At 41.0% G+C, this 20,413-nt stretch overlaps 1 protein-coding gene across 13 annotated transcripts in view; it reads left to right on the forward strand.

Annotated features, from left to right (window-relative positions):
• The window catches only part of BRSK2 (BR serine/threonine kinase 2), a 304,213-nt gene that overhangs the window by 248,225 nt on the left and 35,575 nt on the right, over window positions 1–20,413 (forward strand). For 8 of the 13 annotated variants that reach the window (XM_071427715.1, XM_071427716.1, XM_071427719.1 and 5 more), the window contains exons 10-15: window positions 69–233; window positions 975–1,072; window positions 6,126–6,276; window positions 10,046–10,111; window positions 14,071–14,094; window positions 19,867–19,927. In XM_071427715.1, the coding sequence (XP_071283816.1) occupies window positions 69–233; window positions 975–1,072; window positions 6,126–6,276; window positions 10,046–10,111; window positions 14,071–14,094; window positions 19,867–19,927 (565 nt within the window). The remainder of the gene's footprint in view (window positions 1–68; window positions 234–974; window positions 1,073–6,125; window positions 6,277–10,045; window positions 10,112–14,070; window positions 14,095–19,866; window positions 19,928–20,413) is intronic. The other 5 variants (XM_071427718.1, XM_071427721.1, XM_071427724.1 and 2 more) reach the window with 2 other exon arrangements.

Raw genomic sequence — 20,413 nt, forward strand, 5'->3', positions numbered from 1 at the left:
TTGTGACTCATGTTTCTTTTCTCTCCTTTCCCTCCCCCTTTCTCTCTCTCATCTTCTTTCCTCTGCAGAGGGGGTAAGAATGAGCCAGAACCAGAGCAACCAATCCCTCGAAAGGTGCAGATTCGTTCTCTGCCTTCCTTGGAGGATATTGATCCAGACGTGTTAGATAGCATGCACTCGTTAGGCTGCTTCCGTGACCGAAATAAACTCTTACAGGACTTGTTGTCGGAAGAGTAAGCACTTGCTCAGTCTTCATATCAGTTGGGTGTCCAGGGCCTGGGATGCTTGTGAACCTGGGGAGAGGTAGAGAGCACTTTAACTGATGTCTCTCTCTCTGAGTGACTGGTAAGAACTTCTCACCCTCTGGCTGTTCATTTGCTGGTGAGGTGATGGGAGCAAGCACTGAGCCTTTCTTGCTCCATGGGTCAGAAGCTCACAGCCTGACCAGCAATGGAGCCAATGTGCTATTTCTTCCCTAGCTGCCAGGCCAGGTCACTTCATGAAAACATGGGCTGCACAGTCCACATGGGGAGGTTTCATTGCTGATGTTTGTGTTGGATATGCTTTTGTTGCCAAATTTTTATTTATTTCAAACCTATTCCTAAGAGCTGGTGTATCTCCTGAGGTGTTAAGAGGGACAGGTGGTAGAAAGAACACTTAGAGGCTCAGGAGACCTGTATGGCTGCCACTCTTGGTTTGGACTTCCTGGGGACACATTACCTTGACTGTCTGTGCCTCTGTTCTGTGTGTGGAACATGGGAATCTTAATTCCTTTCCTCACTAGCTGCTTGTTGGAGACAGCAAGGGTCTGAAAAGCTTTATGGGTTGTGTATCTAGCTGTCATGTACATGTCATGACCACTTCCAGCTCATTTAGAATCACTGTGACTGTTTATTTGATGAGAAAGTTTTATGTACATGTTGACCTTTTTTTCTTTTCAAATGTAAAGGGTTTTTTTCCTTCCTTTTTTTCAGAGAAAACCAAGAAAAAATGATTTATTTTCTTCTGCTTGACCGGAAGGAGAGGTATCCTAGTCATGAAGATGAGGATCTTCCCCCTAGAAATGAAATAGGTACTGCAGATATGACCTCAGTCACCATAAACCTGTCTGAACTAGTTCCTCTTCACTTTTTTCTTTTTTAAATTCTGATTTTATTTTAATTTAAACCCAAACCCTAGCATCGCTGTTACCTTCCCAGTGAAATGGTGTACACAGCACTGGTGAGAATCCTCAGCCTGGGCCAGGCAGGTCTGTTCTGTGGTTAAACTAGAAGGCTTCATCTTTCAAGACATGCCTGTCTCACAGTGCAGAAACATCCAAGTAGGTCTTGAACGGGATCTTAAAAAATGAGCTGTGAACCCACAGACTCTATGCAGGCAGATGAGGTTTAGCAATATAATCTAGTGGCAGAATTTTCTAATTACAAGTCTCAGTGTGGTGTTGCAGAAAGGCTGCTCATGGACTTCAGTTAGTAAGAAACTGTGTAGCTGCATCCCTCTGCAGTTATATATGTGCACATTCTCTTCTCTGTAAGTGAATACATGCACTGCTGAAAGTATGCATCATATAACTTAGCTTTTTTATAGTACATAAATCAAACTCCCATATTTTTAGACTTAGAAAGATTTTAAAAGCTTAATTCACAATAAGATTACATACCTTACAAAGCTCTTGTGATACCACTTTATTCCTATTTATTAATTGGTTTTTTAGGGTGCTGCTGATCACCACTAATCCAGACAACAGGAAAACTGCTCCCCAAGCAGCTAACTATATAAGGGACTCTTGATGTGCAGACAAGTTTAATAAAGGATGAGTCACTTCTAGCAATTATCTGAAACAGAATTTTGCATAGAAGTGTGGAGATTTTCAGGTATTGTACTCGAGCACTTTGAAGACTAGAAGCAAAGTGCCCTTTATTTTCACTGGAAAGCCTGGAATCTCACGAGCTTTCAGGGCAGTGCTGTATTGCACAGCATTTGTTAATGCTTCATTGAATTATTAACCTATTCGAGTTCCAGGCTCCAGGCCCTATAATTTTGCAGGGAAATCTCTTCTACAGGAGAAGAGATGAAAGTTCTTAGTTAACACAGCAATTTTAAACTCCTACCTGGATGGAGCTACAGAGAGCATGTTAGCAGGGATCCTGATGAAGATGGGTAGCTGTGCCAGCCGCAGGTCCTGTGGTCAAAAGCCCCTTGTTCAGTGCAGTTTGTCATCTAGCACTCTGCTAATCAGCTTTTGACTCAAACAGATTATCCTGCCATGTAAGGACAGCATCATCTTGTTTTAGAAATGCTTTTGTCATAAGAAAAGAAACAAGGTGACTCTAGAATCTTCAAACCCAGCATGTGAGTGAATATGTAGCTATGCCCTAAATGCATTGCATACCTCTTCTACATGCCAAAGTATTTTCATGGTTTGAACTGAAATATTATGGTCCACTCTTGTATTTTTTTGTGCAGGGAGTGAAAATGTTTCCTAACAGGGAAACACTGACTGTATCTATGTGCCTCACCCACACATTTGAGCATTATTCTTTGAGTGTTTGTATTTCCTCTTCCACAGGGGGTTTCCATGTCCTCTGTTCCCAGCGGTATATCTGAGAACATGGGGCAAGGTTTAATTAGGAGCAGTCATGTGTCTGATGAATATCTCATCATTAGCCATTAGCAATGGCCTTGCACAAACAAAGAAAAGCAGAGAACAAGTAACAGTTTAATAATAGCAGCTTGAAGAAACCATGTTCATGAGAGTTGTGTATTGTCTGAGCTCTTGCCAAAAAAAAAAAAAGCATCTGAGAGTATTTTGCTTTTACATCTTTGTTGGCATATTAAGTCTCAGAAAGAATGGATAAAGGTAAAAATATGGCCAGCTACAGGTTGCCCTTTCTTCTGGTGTCCCTTTGTCTGTTTCAGCTGTATAAGTTGAAAGAGCTGTAGAAGTTTCTTCCAAGAGCCAAGGAAGGGCCACTTCCAACATTTTTCACATGCAGCTCCATTTTCTTTACTTTAAAACATGGGAATGAGAAACTTCTCAGTAAAAAGAATGAATGTCTAATGTCTCCATGAGAAAAAGGATTTTGTAGGGTGAAGTTTCTTAATAAACCAGAGAACAAAGTTTGAGCCAGAATACATACAGAAGATAGAGATGCCTCATCCAAACCCAGAAGGTGAACCTTTATTTCCCACCTTCTGTGAGAAGGCAGATTTATAATTGGAGCATTACCTATATGATTCTATCTTTGTATGTAAAAATCCTTAGGAATGGCTTTGCTTTTCTGATATGAAATAAAAGGAAAATGCATCCGCAGTACTGTCACTGTCACTGGGCTATGGCCTGATTTTTTTTTTCACCATGTCCAGAGAGTTAAAGAAGAGAAAGGCAAATACTGGAGATTTTCCTATTTGTAGTTCCTGGGCTTATGCAAAATCTTCTACAGCTTTTGTATGACACCACTTAAGTAATTTTGGCAGGATGGGTGTGTATATGAGTAATTCTTTAGTATCTTTAGACTTGACAGTGGTGGTGCCCTGTCATTTCTTAATCAGACCTTTCTAAAAAGTATGTACAATACTTGCTACTCTTGGCCATGTGTACTGTAGGATTGTAGCCAATTTTAAATAGGCATCAAATATCTTTATTAGAAGCTCAACCACATTAATGCAAGCTTTGGATGTATTTTCCATCCAAATTTTGTGAATTTTTGTTCCTGAATTTATAGATGCACCACCTGTTCTTTTTTGCTTATTGTCTGTCTTTGATAACTTAAAATATAGATTAGAAATCAATTTCTTCCAGCATCTTAAGCAGCAAGGGCTGATACAAAAGAATCATTTAGCTTGTTAGCAATATCCTTTTCCTCCTCAATTTTTTGTTGATTCCCTCATGGCCCCTCTGGCTAATGTCCCTCTCTCAGGGATTCTCTTTCTGATGGCTGTACAAAAGACTGTCATTCAAGTTTTTAGCTAATTCCTCTTCAAATTTCTTCTTTGCTGTGTTTTAAAGTCCAGCTTTCAAGAAAATGGCATGTCACTTTTGTAAATGTCACTTGGCTGAGTTTCCATTCCTGTTTTGAACATTCGTGGATCAAATTGACTTTTAAAATATCTGTTCATAAAATATTTTTCTTGGCTTTTTCTCTTTATTGTTTAACTTCTCTTGTTTGAGCTTATTCATCACCATTCTTTTGGCACTTGATGCTTTCTTCATCTTCCTTCTTCCTTTCTTTTAAACTGCTCTATTTTACTTTCCTTTTTTATGTCTGATATCCTGCTACAAAACTTGTATCCATTTGGTGTTATATATACACTCTGAACATCCTTGTTATGTGTGTTACTATGGTATAGATACACTCCTGAACCACCAGTTGTTCTGTAGCATGAATTCTTTCTCATATTTTGAACTTGCTTGAAGAAGCAGGAGTTTGAAATATCCAAACCTTGTCCCAGCTTACTTTTGACCACTTACACATATGCAGCTGAAGTCACACAGTATGAATGCTTTATTTGGTTTATCTCCCTTTGTTTTTCTGTCAGCTTTATGCACTCTTTTTTTTCTTATCTGGAGGTCATTGCCTATACCCTTTTCTACTATCTTTTTATTGCTGGATAGAGTTTGAAATGGAGTGAGATACAACTGCACTTTTTTATGTAATTAATTTTTAAGTGGAATATTACTACTGCTAACACAAAGAATACTTGGGTTATACTCTAATGGGGTCAGTTGTTATCACTAATCCATTTGCATTGAACCATCTTAGCTTATGCTCATTGTTTCAAGGATAAGCTCTGCCTCAAAGAGATCTTGTTCTAAAAAACATGATGTTAGAAAGAGAGAAGGAATGAGTACATGGTGGGTGTGAGGAGGGCAGGATAATAAAGAGCAGGCAGTAGAGGTAGAATTGTCAAGTGTGGTATTTCTGGTTTTGCACAGGAATCCTGGCAGAAGAGGAAGCCTTAAGGACTGGGCACTGTGAGCTCCTTTGTAACAGCAGGGGTGAAGGATGCCTTCTTTTGCAAGTGGTCGCTCCCCACTAAAATTAAAAACGTGTCTATAAATAGAGGCAGGGAACTGAAATAGCCCAACCAAAGGAAAGAAAATCCTTCTGTATTTTTTCTGCCTTTCTCCTTTATACTGTTTTGATGCCATGTGCGGTGTTAGCTATAAAATGTCTCAGCAGGTCTGTATTTGGTTCCCTGCTTCACCATGAAGAGGTGGATGATTTGGCAAGTCACCTTCTGCAATGCATTTTGGTATCTAAAGACTCCTTTCAGAACAGTTTAAGTACTCCTCAGAACCTCAGTAAATGTTTGTCAACATCTTTAGGAATGAATTGCCTTTAAATATCTCTTATATATCTTCATATGTCTTTTACATATCTTTAAATATCTCTTATACCTCAGTTTTCACTCTGCAAAGCTAAAGTAGCACTTTGATACCTCATAGAATTGTTACACAATAAAATGTGTATAGCATTTCATTTACTATAGTAGTAAAAGCTGTATGGTGTGGCTCTCATGGAAAGATTTGTCTCAAGTAGAAAAGCATGTTTAATTTGTAATGCTTCTGAAGGAGGAAAAATATAAATCAGCAGGAAGAACCTGAAATCTGATCTTAAAGATGCAAAAAAAAAAGGGTATTCTTTCAGAGCAGAATGCAATTCTGAATGTACTCCTGTCCCTGTGTCACATTTAATCTGGCTGGCAGGGATATGGAAGGCAAGCTCTAGCAACCTGGGTACATACACAGGATCCCTAGATGGCTCATGCTCTACCTAGCAGCTTGTGCTACAGCCCATGCTGTCACCTTGTATCATCCTGTTATTACTGTTACCAGCTTTGTAAGCTAATTTCTGCAAGCTGTGGTGTAGTTGTACCTCTATTTTGCAGTGCTCACAATACCTTCAGGGCAGTGGCAGGGCTCCTTCTCTCTGCAGGTGGATTGCAAGTTACATCTTAATGCTTGCAAATTTGGAACAAGGGAGAAACTAAAAATGTTCACCTCCATCATGAAGAGATCAGTCTTTGTGGGGGAGGTGTGAAACTGTGGAGAGAGGATTTAACCCACCTGTGTGAGGTAAGTCCCAGCAGAATTGAGCTGACAGCGGTTTGTTTCCGGGCAGATCCCCCCAGGAAGCGCGTGGACTCCCCAATGCTGAACAGGCACGGGAAGCGGCGGCCGGAGAGGAAATCCATGGAGGTTCTCAGTGTGACAGACGGTGGATCCCCAGTTCCTGCTCGCAGAGCCATTGAAATGGCACAGCATGGACAGAGGTGGGTCTGTGCTTCACCCAGGAGCCCTGCCTGCCTGGGGCTGCTCCCCCGCTTTGTGTTACACATACAAAGGAGCTGTGGGGCTTTCCTGTTTGCTCCTGCACTCATTACACCTTCCAGTCACATCTGCAACGTGATCTGGCAGCCAGCAATGCTTGTGCAGAAGTCCTGCCAGGGACTTAAGGGTTCTGTTTGCTTGCAGCTATTCCTCAGGAAGCCACCATGTCCTCTGGGCAAGACCCATCTCACCTCTTTTTAATTGTTGAGGGTATGGGCATGCAGTCTAAGCTTGCAACACAGACTGACTGGGCAATGGGAACCCATGAGGGCTTTGGGAGGTCTCAGACACATGTGTCCTGTCAAACAGGATAAATTACTTTCTGCTTGCTCTTCTCTGTCTCCAGAGCCTACAACAGGAATCTAGGTGACTATCTGGGATTAGGTTCCTAGCTTTTGGGCGCCTGAAGTTAAATGAACACCATGCTCCATGTCATCAAAACAACTTGAATCTGAAAAGCCCTGTCCAGGCATCTTGTAGATGCCTCCAAAATGTGCTGTCAGAGCCACAGTGCATCTGAAATGGCACGTAAATCACCACATGCTTGTAAAGTGATGGAATATGTATAATTGTCCTCTTTTCTATCAAAGAAACAGCAGAAAATGGTGTCTCCTCAAGGCAAGTTCTGGGAGAGTAAGTGAACTGTGGAAATTCACTTATGTGAACCATGGAAGTTGCTTCCTCAGTCCCTATGACTAGCCTAAGGGAAGCACATGCATTTGGTTTCACACTTGCATTAATCAGTCAGTATAAAGAACACTTCCCATATAAGAATGATGATGATGATGTTGTAACTTCTGTTTCAGTTTTTACATAACTTTTTATTTGTTCAGATCTTAAGATCTGTTAAAAAAAAAAAGCCTGCTGTGACCAGAAGCTCCCTTTGCTGACTGAGAACTGCGAGAAGAATATGAAATAATTTCACAGATATACCAGAGGCCCCTAGAATTGCTGGAAACTTTTCCTGGCAATTGTTACAGTTCTATCTGCAGTGAAGAAAGAATGGTGACTTCCAGAATCTGCTAGGACTTATTTCAGACTGGATATGTGACCTTGAGACTGCCATAAAGACTTCTTGACATATTGTAGGTTGGAAACCTGTCTCAAACATGTGATTTGGTGTGAGGTGTGGGTGAAGGAATTGTTCAGGACAGGGTGTGCTCAGTGTTCCTAACAGGCCTCAAAGGAGTAAGGATGAGCACAGCACTGACTCCTCGTTCCACCTGCAGTGTTTACTCTGCTGCTGGGAGATGCATAGGACATGGGGCCTCCAGAGCCAGGCAGAGGCAAATCACTTCTCCCCACCCCAAAGCTCCTTCACAGGGAGTGTCCAACTGAATGGAACAATCATGAGGTGTTAAATTGACCACAGCATTTTCTGAGAGCTGAAACCTTTTCTTTCATGTCTGAACTTTGAATTTGGGTTCAGAAGCCTGAAGAGGCAAAGCTGTGTCTTGCTATCCAAAGTATTTCTTTTGCTTTTAAATGTCTCACTCAGTTCTGCACATGAGGAAACAGTTGAAGTCAAAAGGTCTGGGATAAGTTCAGAGCAGAGATATATCCAGGCTACATATCAGTAAAGAAGGGCTTTGGCTTAAGGAGGAAGCAAAACCTGCAGGCACAAAAGAGATATGGGGCAATGCATACCACAGGTCAGGAATGGACATAAAAGTGTGATTAAGGGTGGAGAAAGGGGTGTAATAACACCATGATTGATGATGATGGGCATGGTAGTGCTTGTTTTCGAAGGGGTTAAAGGGAAGTTGTTATTTTACTCCACGTGTGAGCTTCCATAATTCATCCCATGCACATGCACATGCAGAGATGACAATGGCACATTTTGTGCTGCTGGCAGCACAGTCGTTTATAACATGAACTGGCTTCACTAACAAACCCCACTGCATGGGGAGTGTCTGGGGAGAATGCATTGCTGATGGGGCACCATCTGTCAGAACACTCAGTAACAAAGTGACAAGTGCCTTCCACCAAGAATGGGGATTTTTAATGGCTAGGTGCATATTATATTCCATGAAATGACCCACTGACAGTTGGTTTTACAGCAGTAGGGTTTAGATCCCCAAGGGGAATGCTTTTTTAAGAATTACCTTTTTTTTGATCTCAAGAGACAATTATTCAGTGCTTTTATCCTACAATACTAGGAAGATTGACCATGGAATCAGGTCTCCTGTTTAAACACAGATGACTTGTGTAAACATCTGGAGAAACAGTGCCATTGCTTCTTCCTTGAGCTGGCAAAGATATACTTCTGACCAGTGGGCAAAACACACCCAAGTGTCTTGTGATTTAGTCTGACTTTCCTCTTTCCCAGTAGTAAACAGATATTTGCTTGCATAAAGAGGATTTCTGTTACAACCTCGGGTTTACATGTCTGTATCTTGATCTGTGCTTTTGGTAACCATGTGGGGGCCTTACAAGTGTCTGGTCTTGGCTTGTTTAGGGCACATCTTTCCACTGAAATTTAAAACTTGGCAGCCTCCAGCCTCCAGACTGAGAAAGTATTAAGTGAAAAACATAATCCTTCAGTGACTTGGTTTTGAATAATGGACGAGGAAAACTCACACAAAAGCTGCTTGTGGAGCTTACAGGCTCCTTGAAATGCTTGTGCCAACCTCTCCAGGTGTTCTCCAATGGATCCTTGTGAATGGCAAAGTTGGTATGCACAAATTCTAGCCCCTCTAAAAGTGGTGACTAAGTTTTGTTAATTTTTGGGTTTCCCTGCTAGTTGTCAACTAAACTGGGTTCATAATTATATCTTAATTACTTCTGCTGTTCTGGTATCCCCACCTCTCAGACTATCTGATATTTCATTGAAATGTCAAAAGAAAAGAAGTAGGTTCTGAGCTTAGTTTAACATCAGCTAATTTGTCCCTTGTGCTAAAATCACACAGACTAGGAAGAATTCCATGGGAGCAAGAATCCAGCAGGGATATGGCAGAAATTTTCAGCAGCTTTGCTGTGAGAGTCCAAAAACCATTCTAAAATGGGCTTCATTAACTATTCATTTTCTTCTAGTTTTTGAAGTGGAGAGCTTGCATGAGAGATCAGCTAACATTAGGAAGCAGTGTTCTGTGAAACAGTGAAGTGAAATATATTGCAGAGAGCTGCCCTTTTAGCAAAGCACAGGGAATTTCACTTCTAAGCTGCAGGGATTCAGACCCAAGATGAGAAAGAAGGGCATTTATACACTGAGTATAGGGAAGAGAGTTGAGAGTTAAGTGGTAATGGACCCTACAAATTAGAATACAAAATGGATTACTGTTCCTCTAAGAGGCTCTATGGTCTGATTTTAACCTTTTCTGAGAGCATGCTTAGTGTTGAGGTCTTCTGGAAAAGTCATGAGTAATGAATGCTTTGCAATTAATGCTTCAGATGTATTCTGTTTTCCCTGGACACTGTGGATGGTACAAAGTAGATGGTACCTGGGTTTTAAATTGAATAAAGGAGAGCAGGGTTTACAAGTATGCATGGGGGAAGTCATCTTAGACCTCGGAAGTCAGGGGAAGATAATGAACTCGAGCACTGTGTAGGCTTGAGCCATGACTGTAAAGTAAAAGAAAGGTTTTTCAGAGCATTGCTTAAAAAGGGGAGGATGGGTTGGGGGACTGGGTGTCCAGCATTGCTACAGGTGACTCTCTTTTATAAAAATGTCCACACTAGTAACTGTGTTTTCTCGCTTTGTTCCTGCCATAGTAAAACAATGTTCAGTAAAAGCCTGGATATCTCTGAAGCCAATCCCAAATTCAACAAAGAAGAAAGGTATAAACACTGACAATATGTTCCTCTCCTCTACCTCACTGCTGAGACCTTAAAGATGCAGTACTTACCTTCTCTGTGTGGGGACAGAGCTGTTCTCTCTTTCCTCTTTAGAGAGAAGCAAAGAGGGTGGGATATTTACAGCTCCACACTATGTATGTTTTTGTACAGTACCATTCATTTGAGGCTATCCCCAATGCAGCCTTGGACTGTACCAATGATTTCCCCACTCAAATTTCATCCTACTGCTATTTTCTGGTTCAGTTCTGCCATGAGTAGAAGTTCTGCCCAGGGTAGAAGATGTTTTTGCTTAAGACTTCTTTGGGAAGGATTGGAATATAAAACACTAGGAAAGCCCAGAATGTTCCACTCTGAGCATTAGAGACAGCAGCACAGCTGAGTGAGTGACAACAGTGGTAGGAAAATTTGGAAATTCAGTCTGATAGACAAAATATTGAGGACCTCTGGTAAGAGACAAACTCTTTAAGACTACCCAGAGGACACAGGAGGAAAACATGATTGAAAACAGGGTTTTTGGAGGATGATTCTAATCCAGCAGTTCAAGTGACAGATGCTGAAGAACAGCAGAAAGGGTAACTCCCAACTGTCAACAGAGGTACAATGGAAAACAGGTAGGCCACCACATTTACAGACTTTAAGTGGACTTGTGTGGGTCCATGAACACAAAAAAAGTTCATACTTTTGTATAGGTTTTTAGTGTACATGTTGTTTCTAAACTTTTGGTCTCAGAGGACGAGAATTTTTCTCTGTGTTGGAAACTGGCATCCCAAAGGATAACTCTTCATCAAAATGTAATCCTTACACATTTTGGACAAACACTAAGCTTACCCAAAGGTTACAAGTGTGGCATATGATTCAAAAAGGGAGGAGCAATGGCTTCCTTAAAGGAACCAATGGACTTCGCAAACCATTCTTATTTCCATTTCCCCTTTTCATAGAAATATTTCTATACAGAGATAAAGGTGGCCTTTATGCCTCAGGAGAATTGCAGGATGTGTGAGGGACTGTTTTGGCCTTTTGCAGTCTGAGACAGTCTTCTGTGGTCAATGTTTCAAGTCCTGAACCTGCCACAGTGAGGAACATTGTGCATTTGCAGGAGAGATTGTGCCTCATGTAGTGTGTAAAGCACCCTCTCTAAGGTGCCAAAATACCAACAAGCATTGGATTGGACCTGATATGTTAGCAACCTTGTAGTTCCACAGCCATAAAGTAGTGGTTATACAGCCTTTAGTGGCTGGGCTTTCCTGGGCCGTTAGCGTAGATATGGAAATTCCTGTTCCTTTCTCTGATACTCCCTATGTGTAAGTTCTGCTCTTTAACATGTGGCACTTCTTGCATTAAAAGTTAGTCTAAGGTTACTCCAAAAGTGAGATTTTTCATAGTAATTAGTAATCAGGTCCAGTAAAAGAGATGCAGAAATTTTATCTGTGACAGGAGAGGAGTCTTTCAGCGGATGTTCTGAGCACCATTCCTTGTCTTCTCTGGCAGCTGCTACAGCTGTGTTAAGAGCAGAAGAAATGACACTTCTATATCTTCTGTGGGAATTTCTTAAATCCACATAGGCATTTTGTGTTCCTTCTCAAAAGTGGTATTTTTCAGAAAACAGGAGGAGAAGGTTAGAGCACTGCATGAGGATCACCCAGAGTCCTGCTCATTCAAGGACCAGGCTGAATTTTTGAGGTCCACTTTCACTGTAATCTTACCTCCCTCTCACTTCTAAGAGTTGAAGTGAAGGACCTCAGTGGTGGGAATGGGCGAGAACCTGGATTCTAGATCTGTGCACAACCACATGAAAGGAAGGGGTAGCCAGCAAAGAGGACCCCAGCAAAATGGGGTCACATAAATCAGGGTGGCCATTAAATTTTTGTTCAGTGTTTAATTGTCCAATTTTATGATACCTTTTTTAAAGGAATACTGCATCTTTAAGGGTCCCTTCCCTCTAGATGCACATGGTTGTCTTAGTAGCTGAGGCCACTGTCCCTTTCTTTTTCTTTTTCTTTCTGACTTTCTTTCACCCCCTCTTTCAGTGCTTCTCTTCTTCTGTATCTGGGTTGCTGCAGCTCCGTAGTTCACTTGCTTCAGTATTATAGGGAATGCACATGTCTGCGCTTCTGGGTCTATTGTGTCCTGGGATTGTTCATTTTTTTTTAAACCTCATTCCCCCTTTCCTTTACCCTATTGTCAATTTGCTTTCCATTCTCTTTGTTAACCTCTTCAGTGCCTTCCCTGTTGGGAAAATGACTTGAAAGAAACATTATTGAACCTTCTTGCACCCATTCTATTTACATTTGACTATTCTGCATGTGTGAATATGGGTGTATTTTCTGTATAAATATACACACAGGTTCCAGTATATGCAATGGGTGTCAATTTGCTCTTCTCAGTTACATCACCGTAGATAGATTGGTACAGGTATAATTGAGGACAGCATTTGTTCCTAAATATATACATATATTTGTATATATATATGAATTAGATTTTACCCAAATTTGCACTCCACAGGCTGAAATATAAATGGAGTGTCACTCAAACACATGAAAAAGAACTTACTGTAATGCTTCTTTCCACTTCTCTATCAATGCATAGCACAACAGATTTTTTGTCCTATTCTGACTGCATTTTCATTTTAACTGTTCTCAAAACTGCTTTCGTGGCTCAGCCCAGCACTTGCAATGTTGATGTAACTGGAGGCATGGCTAGTTGCACTGAGCAGTAAACTGTGAAATCTACTGGGCATATATTAAATTTGGCATTTCTGTCTTGTGGCGAATGGATTTTCCTCACCCAGCCAGAGGGTAGCTCTGGCAGCTTGGGAGCCTCTTATTGAAAATGGAGAGAATGAGAGAGAGAAAGTGACAGAGAGGAAAAAAAGCATTGCATCCAACTTGAAAATAATTTGGCTTAATAACACCAAACCGTTTTTTTACTTCTAATCTAATCTTTGTTAATGTGAAAAGGTGGTGACATTTTCCTGAGTTTGCTTACCTGCACCCCTGAAAACTTAATAACCTGACAATTCTATTTCCATTTTGAATGCTTTGGTCAGTAGATAAAAATTAAGAATACTGATGTTTTCAATTGTCACTAGCCTTCAAAGTCAACGTGCCAGAGATTCAGTCTGCTTTTAGAACTGCTTTTTCAGACTCTTTTCAGCACAGCATTGATTTATTCTCCATTCACATTTGAAAGATTTCCTTTGCAACCTACAAGACCCAGAGACTGAATTTATTTTAAATGAAAAATGAGATCCTGGAGCACAAGATGGCATCCACAGAGATAAGTGCTGGGTTGCTGAGCTGGTATGTTCTAGCTGATCTGAATTCCTGACTATAAGACCATCATGACTAATAAGGCAGTATCAAAGCAGATTCACAGCTTGAGCTACAATCTTGTACCCTGGGCTCCCAAGCTGGCTCAGAAATGCATGCTTTAATAACCAATACATTTCACAGTTCATTCGTGGCAAAGAAAAAGTACTTCTTACCAGGCCAGCTTGGGGGACAGAGGGACACTGCACTGAACAAACTGGGGACAAAAAGAACAATTTCCTGGATAACAGTGTGATATAACTGTGCCTTATGTAAAATGCAGAAAAGAAATGCAGCATGAAGTATGAACCCCATTGCTCTGCTGACTGCTTTAATTGGGATTTGGCTGGGAATTTTTTTTTTTGCAGCCTTAGTATGTGCCTCTCCATATTCCCCAGTGCCAAAGTTGGATGTGTCTGCAATATGTGAGTGGGACAAAAGTTGTTTTCTGGTCAATGAAACTGTCCCCCTAGTGTTCCTGGTCTCTGGAAAGACTTAGGCACCGGTGGCAATGATTATGACCGTTCAGTTCTCCGAACAGTATTTCACTCTGCTTTTCCTACTCTTCTCTCCACCTGCCTCCACACCCCTCTCTCTTTCTTTCTCCCTCTCTCTTTATTTTCCCTTTCCGAGGATGGCGAGTGCTGATCCATTGGGGTAAGCTCTAGTTTTGGATTATTCCTCTTGCGGGACCTGTTGTAACTTTGTAGAGGAACTTTTCATTTGCAATTTCCAAACACAACACAGGTTGATACAATTCAGAGACTGAGGCTTTACAGCAGGGAGAGAGAGAGAGAGATGTGGGAAGAAGCATTTTTGGTGCTTTTGTGTGTGTTTGTGTGCTTTTATGTTGGAGTCACACTCCATATAATTTTATTTTTGGGTTCTTTTTTTGTTCTCTTATTTGTCCCTCTATTTCAATGTCTGTGGGCACAGAAAACTATCCTCAGACCCTGTGCAGATACCAGACACCTTCTGAGAAAGAAACCCATTCCCTGTTTAGCACTTTTGTATCTGTTTGGTATTTTCCAGTTAATTTGAATCCTAATTTATCCAGTTTTCTTCTTTTTCCTTTTTTTTTTTTTTTTTTAATGAAACTGAATCCCATCCGTGTTATTAAAAAAATGCTGGGTATTCCCTCTCTTTTTAGAATATGTTTTCTTAAGAGGTGAACAGATGGCCCTAGAGACAGATATATCTTCAAAGCTCTGTATTTTCAATAAAGGCAGTATAGGTACAGCTAAGAATGCAATCATGCTTCAAATTAACGTTCCATTTATAAATACTTAAGAGAAGGAGAATATTATATTAATAAATGATTTAATAAAACCATTTAATAGATCATTACAGACTACAGTAAAAACTTCTTGAGAGGGTACACATTGAGAAAGCTAATTAGCACCAGTAACATTTACTTCTCATGTTTGCAGCATGCTTCAATATCTGTTAATCCTTTCTAAACTATTTATAGATGGAACTTTAGTATAATTGGCCAATTGAGGAGGGTGGTGCTGTTCAACCATCACCATCTGTATGGGCTGAAAATAAGAAGAGGTGTGTTACCAGCACCTGCACTTCTCCCTCTGCATTCTCTGTAAGGCTTCATCTTACAAGTGGTTGTTACCATGAGCAGACCTTCTGACTCAAGCATGAATATTCCCAGTAAGAGCTGTCACAGTGTTATTTGCATGGCTGGGACTGTAAGACAGTGGAACATCCAAGGTATTCTATACATATTCCCTGAATCAGGGGGTGAGGAAGCACAGTTTGTACCTTTTAGACACCCAAAAGTAAGAGTGATGAAATTCAACACAGCCTGACTGCTCACCTCTTGCATGTTGATTCAGGTCATTGTCAGGGGTCTCCTACCCTGAAGTTTCAGTTTAGATCTTTTTGGTTTTGAGTGGACAAGGAAAGAGGAGTATCAAATTCCACCCAATTCATGCTTGAAGCAAATTAGAGGTTGGCTGGGTATTTTCTGGAATGACTTCCAAAACCACACATGTAATCAAACCAATTCAAAATTTCTAAGGCATTTCACCCAGGGACACAAGTCTGATGCATCTCTGCACGCTGCATGCATGCTGCAGGCTCCCCTTCTTGGAAGCATGGCTCCAGCTTGATTAGCTGTATTCAGCATCCTGGTAAAACTGTGCTATGAAAGCAAGTTCTGCTGGGACTGCAACAAGGTACCAAACTCATAAGAAAAAGTTCTAGGAGATGGTTATTCAAAGAAGAAACAAATGCCAAATCTGACCTAGATGTTAAATTCATGCTTTGAAGCCTTTATGTTCTACTGGTGTGTCCCAGCAGGGGCACTGCTTAAAGCATTTGGGAACAGATCTGAGAGAAGGGTGATGGAGAGATGCTCTGTACATGTGCTACATGTGCAGTGCAGTTACCAGGCCAGCTGCACTCTCCGGTCTCCTGTTTCTCTCTTTCTGCACCTCAGCAGTGTCAGGCTTCAGCCCTGCACCTCTCAGGAAATTCTGCATTCTCTGAAGCCAGCTGGAAACTGGATTCAAGCCCCTCGGTTTCAGAACACTGGTCTGACATGAACTGGGCCTTGCATGGCTTCCGCTTGACAGCAGCTGGCTAAAATGAGTACAAAATTACTTTAAAATGAAGGACCTTTCAACTTTGATACTTTGAATTATCAAATAGATTGAATAAGGTATAAAATCATCACAGCTACAAACTCCAGCCCACACACGCACATTTCGTTTCAGTCCTTTGCCTCTCTCTTTCATAGCTCAGCTGTCTCCAGGTTATTGTCAGTCTGTGGAATGGGAGGAATAGCCTGCAATGATCTCAGTATCCACCTCATGTTTAGAGTACCCTCTGCATCTTCCCCCTCCTAAACCTTGGGTCTGCCTCCCTTATGTTTTGGGGTTTTTGAATTCCTCCCTCCAGGCTTGTCTAAACAACTGTGTCACTAAAGAGTCTCTTCTTGGGTCTCTAAATCTGGCAGTTGTGTTGGAGGGAATGCTCTTTATCTGAGCAACTGCACTGTCTTTCCAGCTTGTATTTTCAACAACCTTTTGATGACTTCCATTGAGTTAATGCACAAGCACACAGGAATGCAAAACGCAGAGCAAAATGAGTCACACGCAGTGTTCACAGTTTCCTGGATTGTTGCATTTAGTATTAAGTTATTGGAATAATTATAGATTTAATACTTCCAGTAACATTTAATCCTTGTAAAGACTCTTAGGAGGTTACTCACTAATAAATACTTCTCACTAAATAAATGTATTTCATAGCCATGGAGATGATGTCGTACCTCTTTCCACACAAAAGACATAAGAGTCTGCCATATTAATGCTGCCTGTAGGGCCTCAAACTTTCATTTTCTGGTGAGAGAGCTAAAAATTTAAATTCCTGTTCTTTCATTACAGCATTTCAGCATAATGCAACGTTTTCATTCCTTTCTTTTGGCCCTGTCCCAGTTCTGTCCACCTGACTCTGAGATACAGGAGCAGTGCATGTGATTGGTTTTTTTTTTACAAACTGAATTACAGCATTGCTTAGCTGAAATGATCTTGATGAGAGGGACAAATCTGTCATTTTTGCTTATTAGCACTTTTTGTACTGGAGTACAGAACCACGTAGTAGGGCATGGTACTGAGTTTTTATAGCTAGCTTGAGAATCATATATCCCATTTGTAACGGTAAATTATGGGAGATTTGTTAAATTAAGGAAGATGCAAGGAAAATCTCCTCAGTCTTGGTGTCATATCCTATACTACCACTTTCTGGTAAAGGAGGAGGACTTCTGAAAACATATAGCTCTCTTTTTACTCTGACACTTAAATTGAACACAGGCTTTTTTAAATTCTTTCCACTGCTCCTATATACAATTTCCAGTGTGGACAAACTGAAGCTTGCTATAGGGCCTACTTTACTTCTTACATATTTTGCATGTAAATCAGCAGCAGAAATAAATCTTGTTCAATAGCAATCATGTGGATACTGAATGCATTTCCAGGAGGATTTCATACTAACTCTCTCTTATGTCCCCTACCTCAGGCTCCTAGGCTGGATGAAAGCACAGTACACAACAACTATTTTTCAAATATTGCTTCCAATAAAGAACTGGGATTTGGGAGGTGGGGACTGCCATGTTCTGCCCTACATGTGTGTGATCATTTTTGTAAAAAAATAAGAGGCAGTGGGGTTGGGAAGTGAGAATTCAGGGCTGTTGGAATCACCTAATTGCAAAAAGGAAATAGCAGAGTGGAACTTTTAAGCAAATATCCTGGAATTCAGGTGAGTGTCAGAGAGGACGTTCCCACCACAATTAAGAGATGGTGGAAATACGTCCTTTAAGTTGGTGTATAACTGCATCTCTGGGCACCTGAATGCCTTCCACATTTGTCCAAAATAATCTATGGATTCCTCTTGTAATTCATAGTTTGGAAGAAGCTTTTCCTGATGATTCATGCAAGGAACATTTTAACTAAATGGACTTCCCATCTGCACGACACATCTGTGGTGCAGTCAGCTACTTCACTTATAGGAAAGGCACATACAGTAGTCTTTCAAAAGTGGAGCAGACAGTTCTCCCCTTAAAATTACTTTGCATAAACCTTTATGAGTGCCCCAGATCTTGATGGTACAAATTTAGGCTTAATCTAGTGCGAAAGAATGCCAGGAGTGAGCCTAGTTTTTTACTGCTGCACTATGATGGGCAGACTACATCAGGGTACAAGAAAAAAACCTATGTGGGAATTTTCTGCATAGAATGAGTGCCCCAGTTCTTCATAGTGCCAGCTGAGATTTAATCTGGCCAAAAAAACATTCTGTGAGTGAGCTTCTGGTTTTCACCTACTTAGTGTGATGGACAGACTGCAATGGGATACAAACAAAACCATCAGGGCAGAGGATACAAGTAGAGAAAACAGAACCTGCGATTCTGTTCAGTTGTAGCTTATTTTTTCCTTGGAAATACTTCCTCTTTTGCAGTTCACTTATTTTTAAAGAATTCTGTCACTCAAACTTATTTAATAATAAATGTCTGGGAGACCATTTTAGAGACCGTTTTTCTGTTTTGTTCTACAACAGCTGAAGAGAGTAAACCGATACAGTTTATGGTCTAAATTTGTTTTGTATTCTTACGCATAAGCTGACATCGAGTATCTGACCTATATAAATTTTTAATGTATATGTGTGTGAACACAGACAGACACATATTAAAACACATACACCCATACACTTAGTTTTCTACAGGAATTTCACCTTTTCATGTTTGTTACCTGAAGGCAAGTAGTTGCTTTCATGGCTCTTGTTATAGGTAGGTTATTATAGGTAGGAAACATTGATAGTTTTGCTATATTGACATATTGCTGCATGGTGGTTGTTGAATAAATAGGTTCTCAGCCAAATTCTCTCCTGTAAGATGTTTCAGCCTTCACGACAACTTTTTATTTTAAAAGGATAGAAAGCAGCTGCCTCTGGGGCTCACTCATGTACAGTCACACATAAGGTGTGGGTTTTTTTCTGCAGGGCAGCCCTCCTCCTAGGAACTTCATCTGCTGAAGTGTTTGTGCAGTCTGGCCTGTCTGCTCTTCCACCAGGTTTAGCATAGCACATTTGCACATTTTATTGTCAGCAGCTGACATTTTCCATAGGTGGCCCTTGCTGGAGAGCATAAGACCATTAACAGTATAGGTGACCTTGTCAGCAGAGAGGACAGTTCACTCTCCCTTGACTGGCCTCTTTCTGAGGGCACCCCTGAGCTGTAATTTTGATATTAGTAAAGTCATCAACAAAAGCAGAACTCGTTATCCACAGAGAAGACCTGGCTTGCTTAATGCAGCAAGGTGAAAGGTGATTTCACAAAGATGTGAAATCCATCAGTGAGAAGCTGGAAAGGGCTAAGACAATGCAATCTTTGATTTCAGTGGGAAGTCATCACATAAGAAATTATTGTGTGCTTGAGTCAAGGGGACTTGGGGTTTTATTATCTGGAAGAACTCCCTACCTTTGTGCCTTGTACACATGGTGCTTTTCCATGTTGCTTATGACAGAGAAAGTCTCATTTTGTAACTGCCAGCACTGCGCAAAACAGAATTTTTCGCACAAGTTTGAATGTCTTCACCATCCTTTCGAATTGAGCTGTTCCATTTGTACAGAGCAGACCTAGTAGCTTCCATGTGCTTGATGACCAAAAAGAAGGTAGCAACTGCCTTAATTCAAAGGGATTATAGTATTCTCCCTGAGCAATAGCATGTCTTTGCTTTGGGGCAGGGGGGACAACTGAAAAACATGACAATAGTGAAAGGAAAGAAAAGGAAAGAGTTATGTCCTTTTCCAGTGACAGCCTCCCTCCTCTTCCTCACTTCATGCCTGTGCCTGTGGTGGCTGGTGTTCAGGGTTGTTACTTGTCCAGGTTTTCTGAGGGATGTTTTCCTTGTTGTGTCCATCCAGGTCTCGGTCAATCAGCGGAGCATCGTCTGGGCTCTCCACCAGTCCTCTCAGCAGTCCAAGGGTAAGTGCTGCTGCTTCAAGATCTGTTGGTCCAATCCACTCACACATGCTTGATGCTTTTTGACATCTGTTGTGCCAGAGCTGTGGCTCTTTGCTGGGATGTTTTGCTTTTCCTTGGCAGCTTGTAAATTTTCATGGGTGGTGAGGGAAATGTTACTTCCAAATGCAGGTGGAGGATTTCTCTTACATGTTCCCTGCACTGTTAGCAGGGATCTCGCTGTGTCCCTGCCTTTTTTCAGTCTCTTAAGCACACAGAATAACATTGCTATGACTAAACACTCCATATCCAGCTGAGGTCTGCATATAGCCTGTTTTCAGACTGAGTGATCAGGAGCCATTTCACAGCTGCCTTCAATTAGGTCTCAGTAAAGCACCAAAGCATGCTGGTTATCTTCTGTTTGCCTCAGAATAGCTCATACTAGGAAGTCAAAGAAAATAATTTACACAAATTTGAGGGCTGGAAATTTAAAAGGAAAGTAAGAAGCTG

Source organism: Agelaius tricolor, unplaced genomic scaffold (assembly GCF_023055355.1).
Source record: "Agelaius tricolor isolate 1412-34295 unplaced genomic scaffold, bAgeTri1.0.p SCAF_5, whole genome shotgun sequence".
NCBI classification, from domain to species: Eukaryota; Metazoa; Chordata; class Aves; order Passeriformes; family Icteridae; genus Agelaius; species Agelaius tricolor.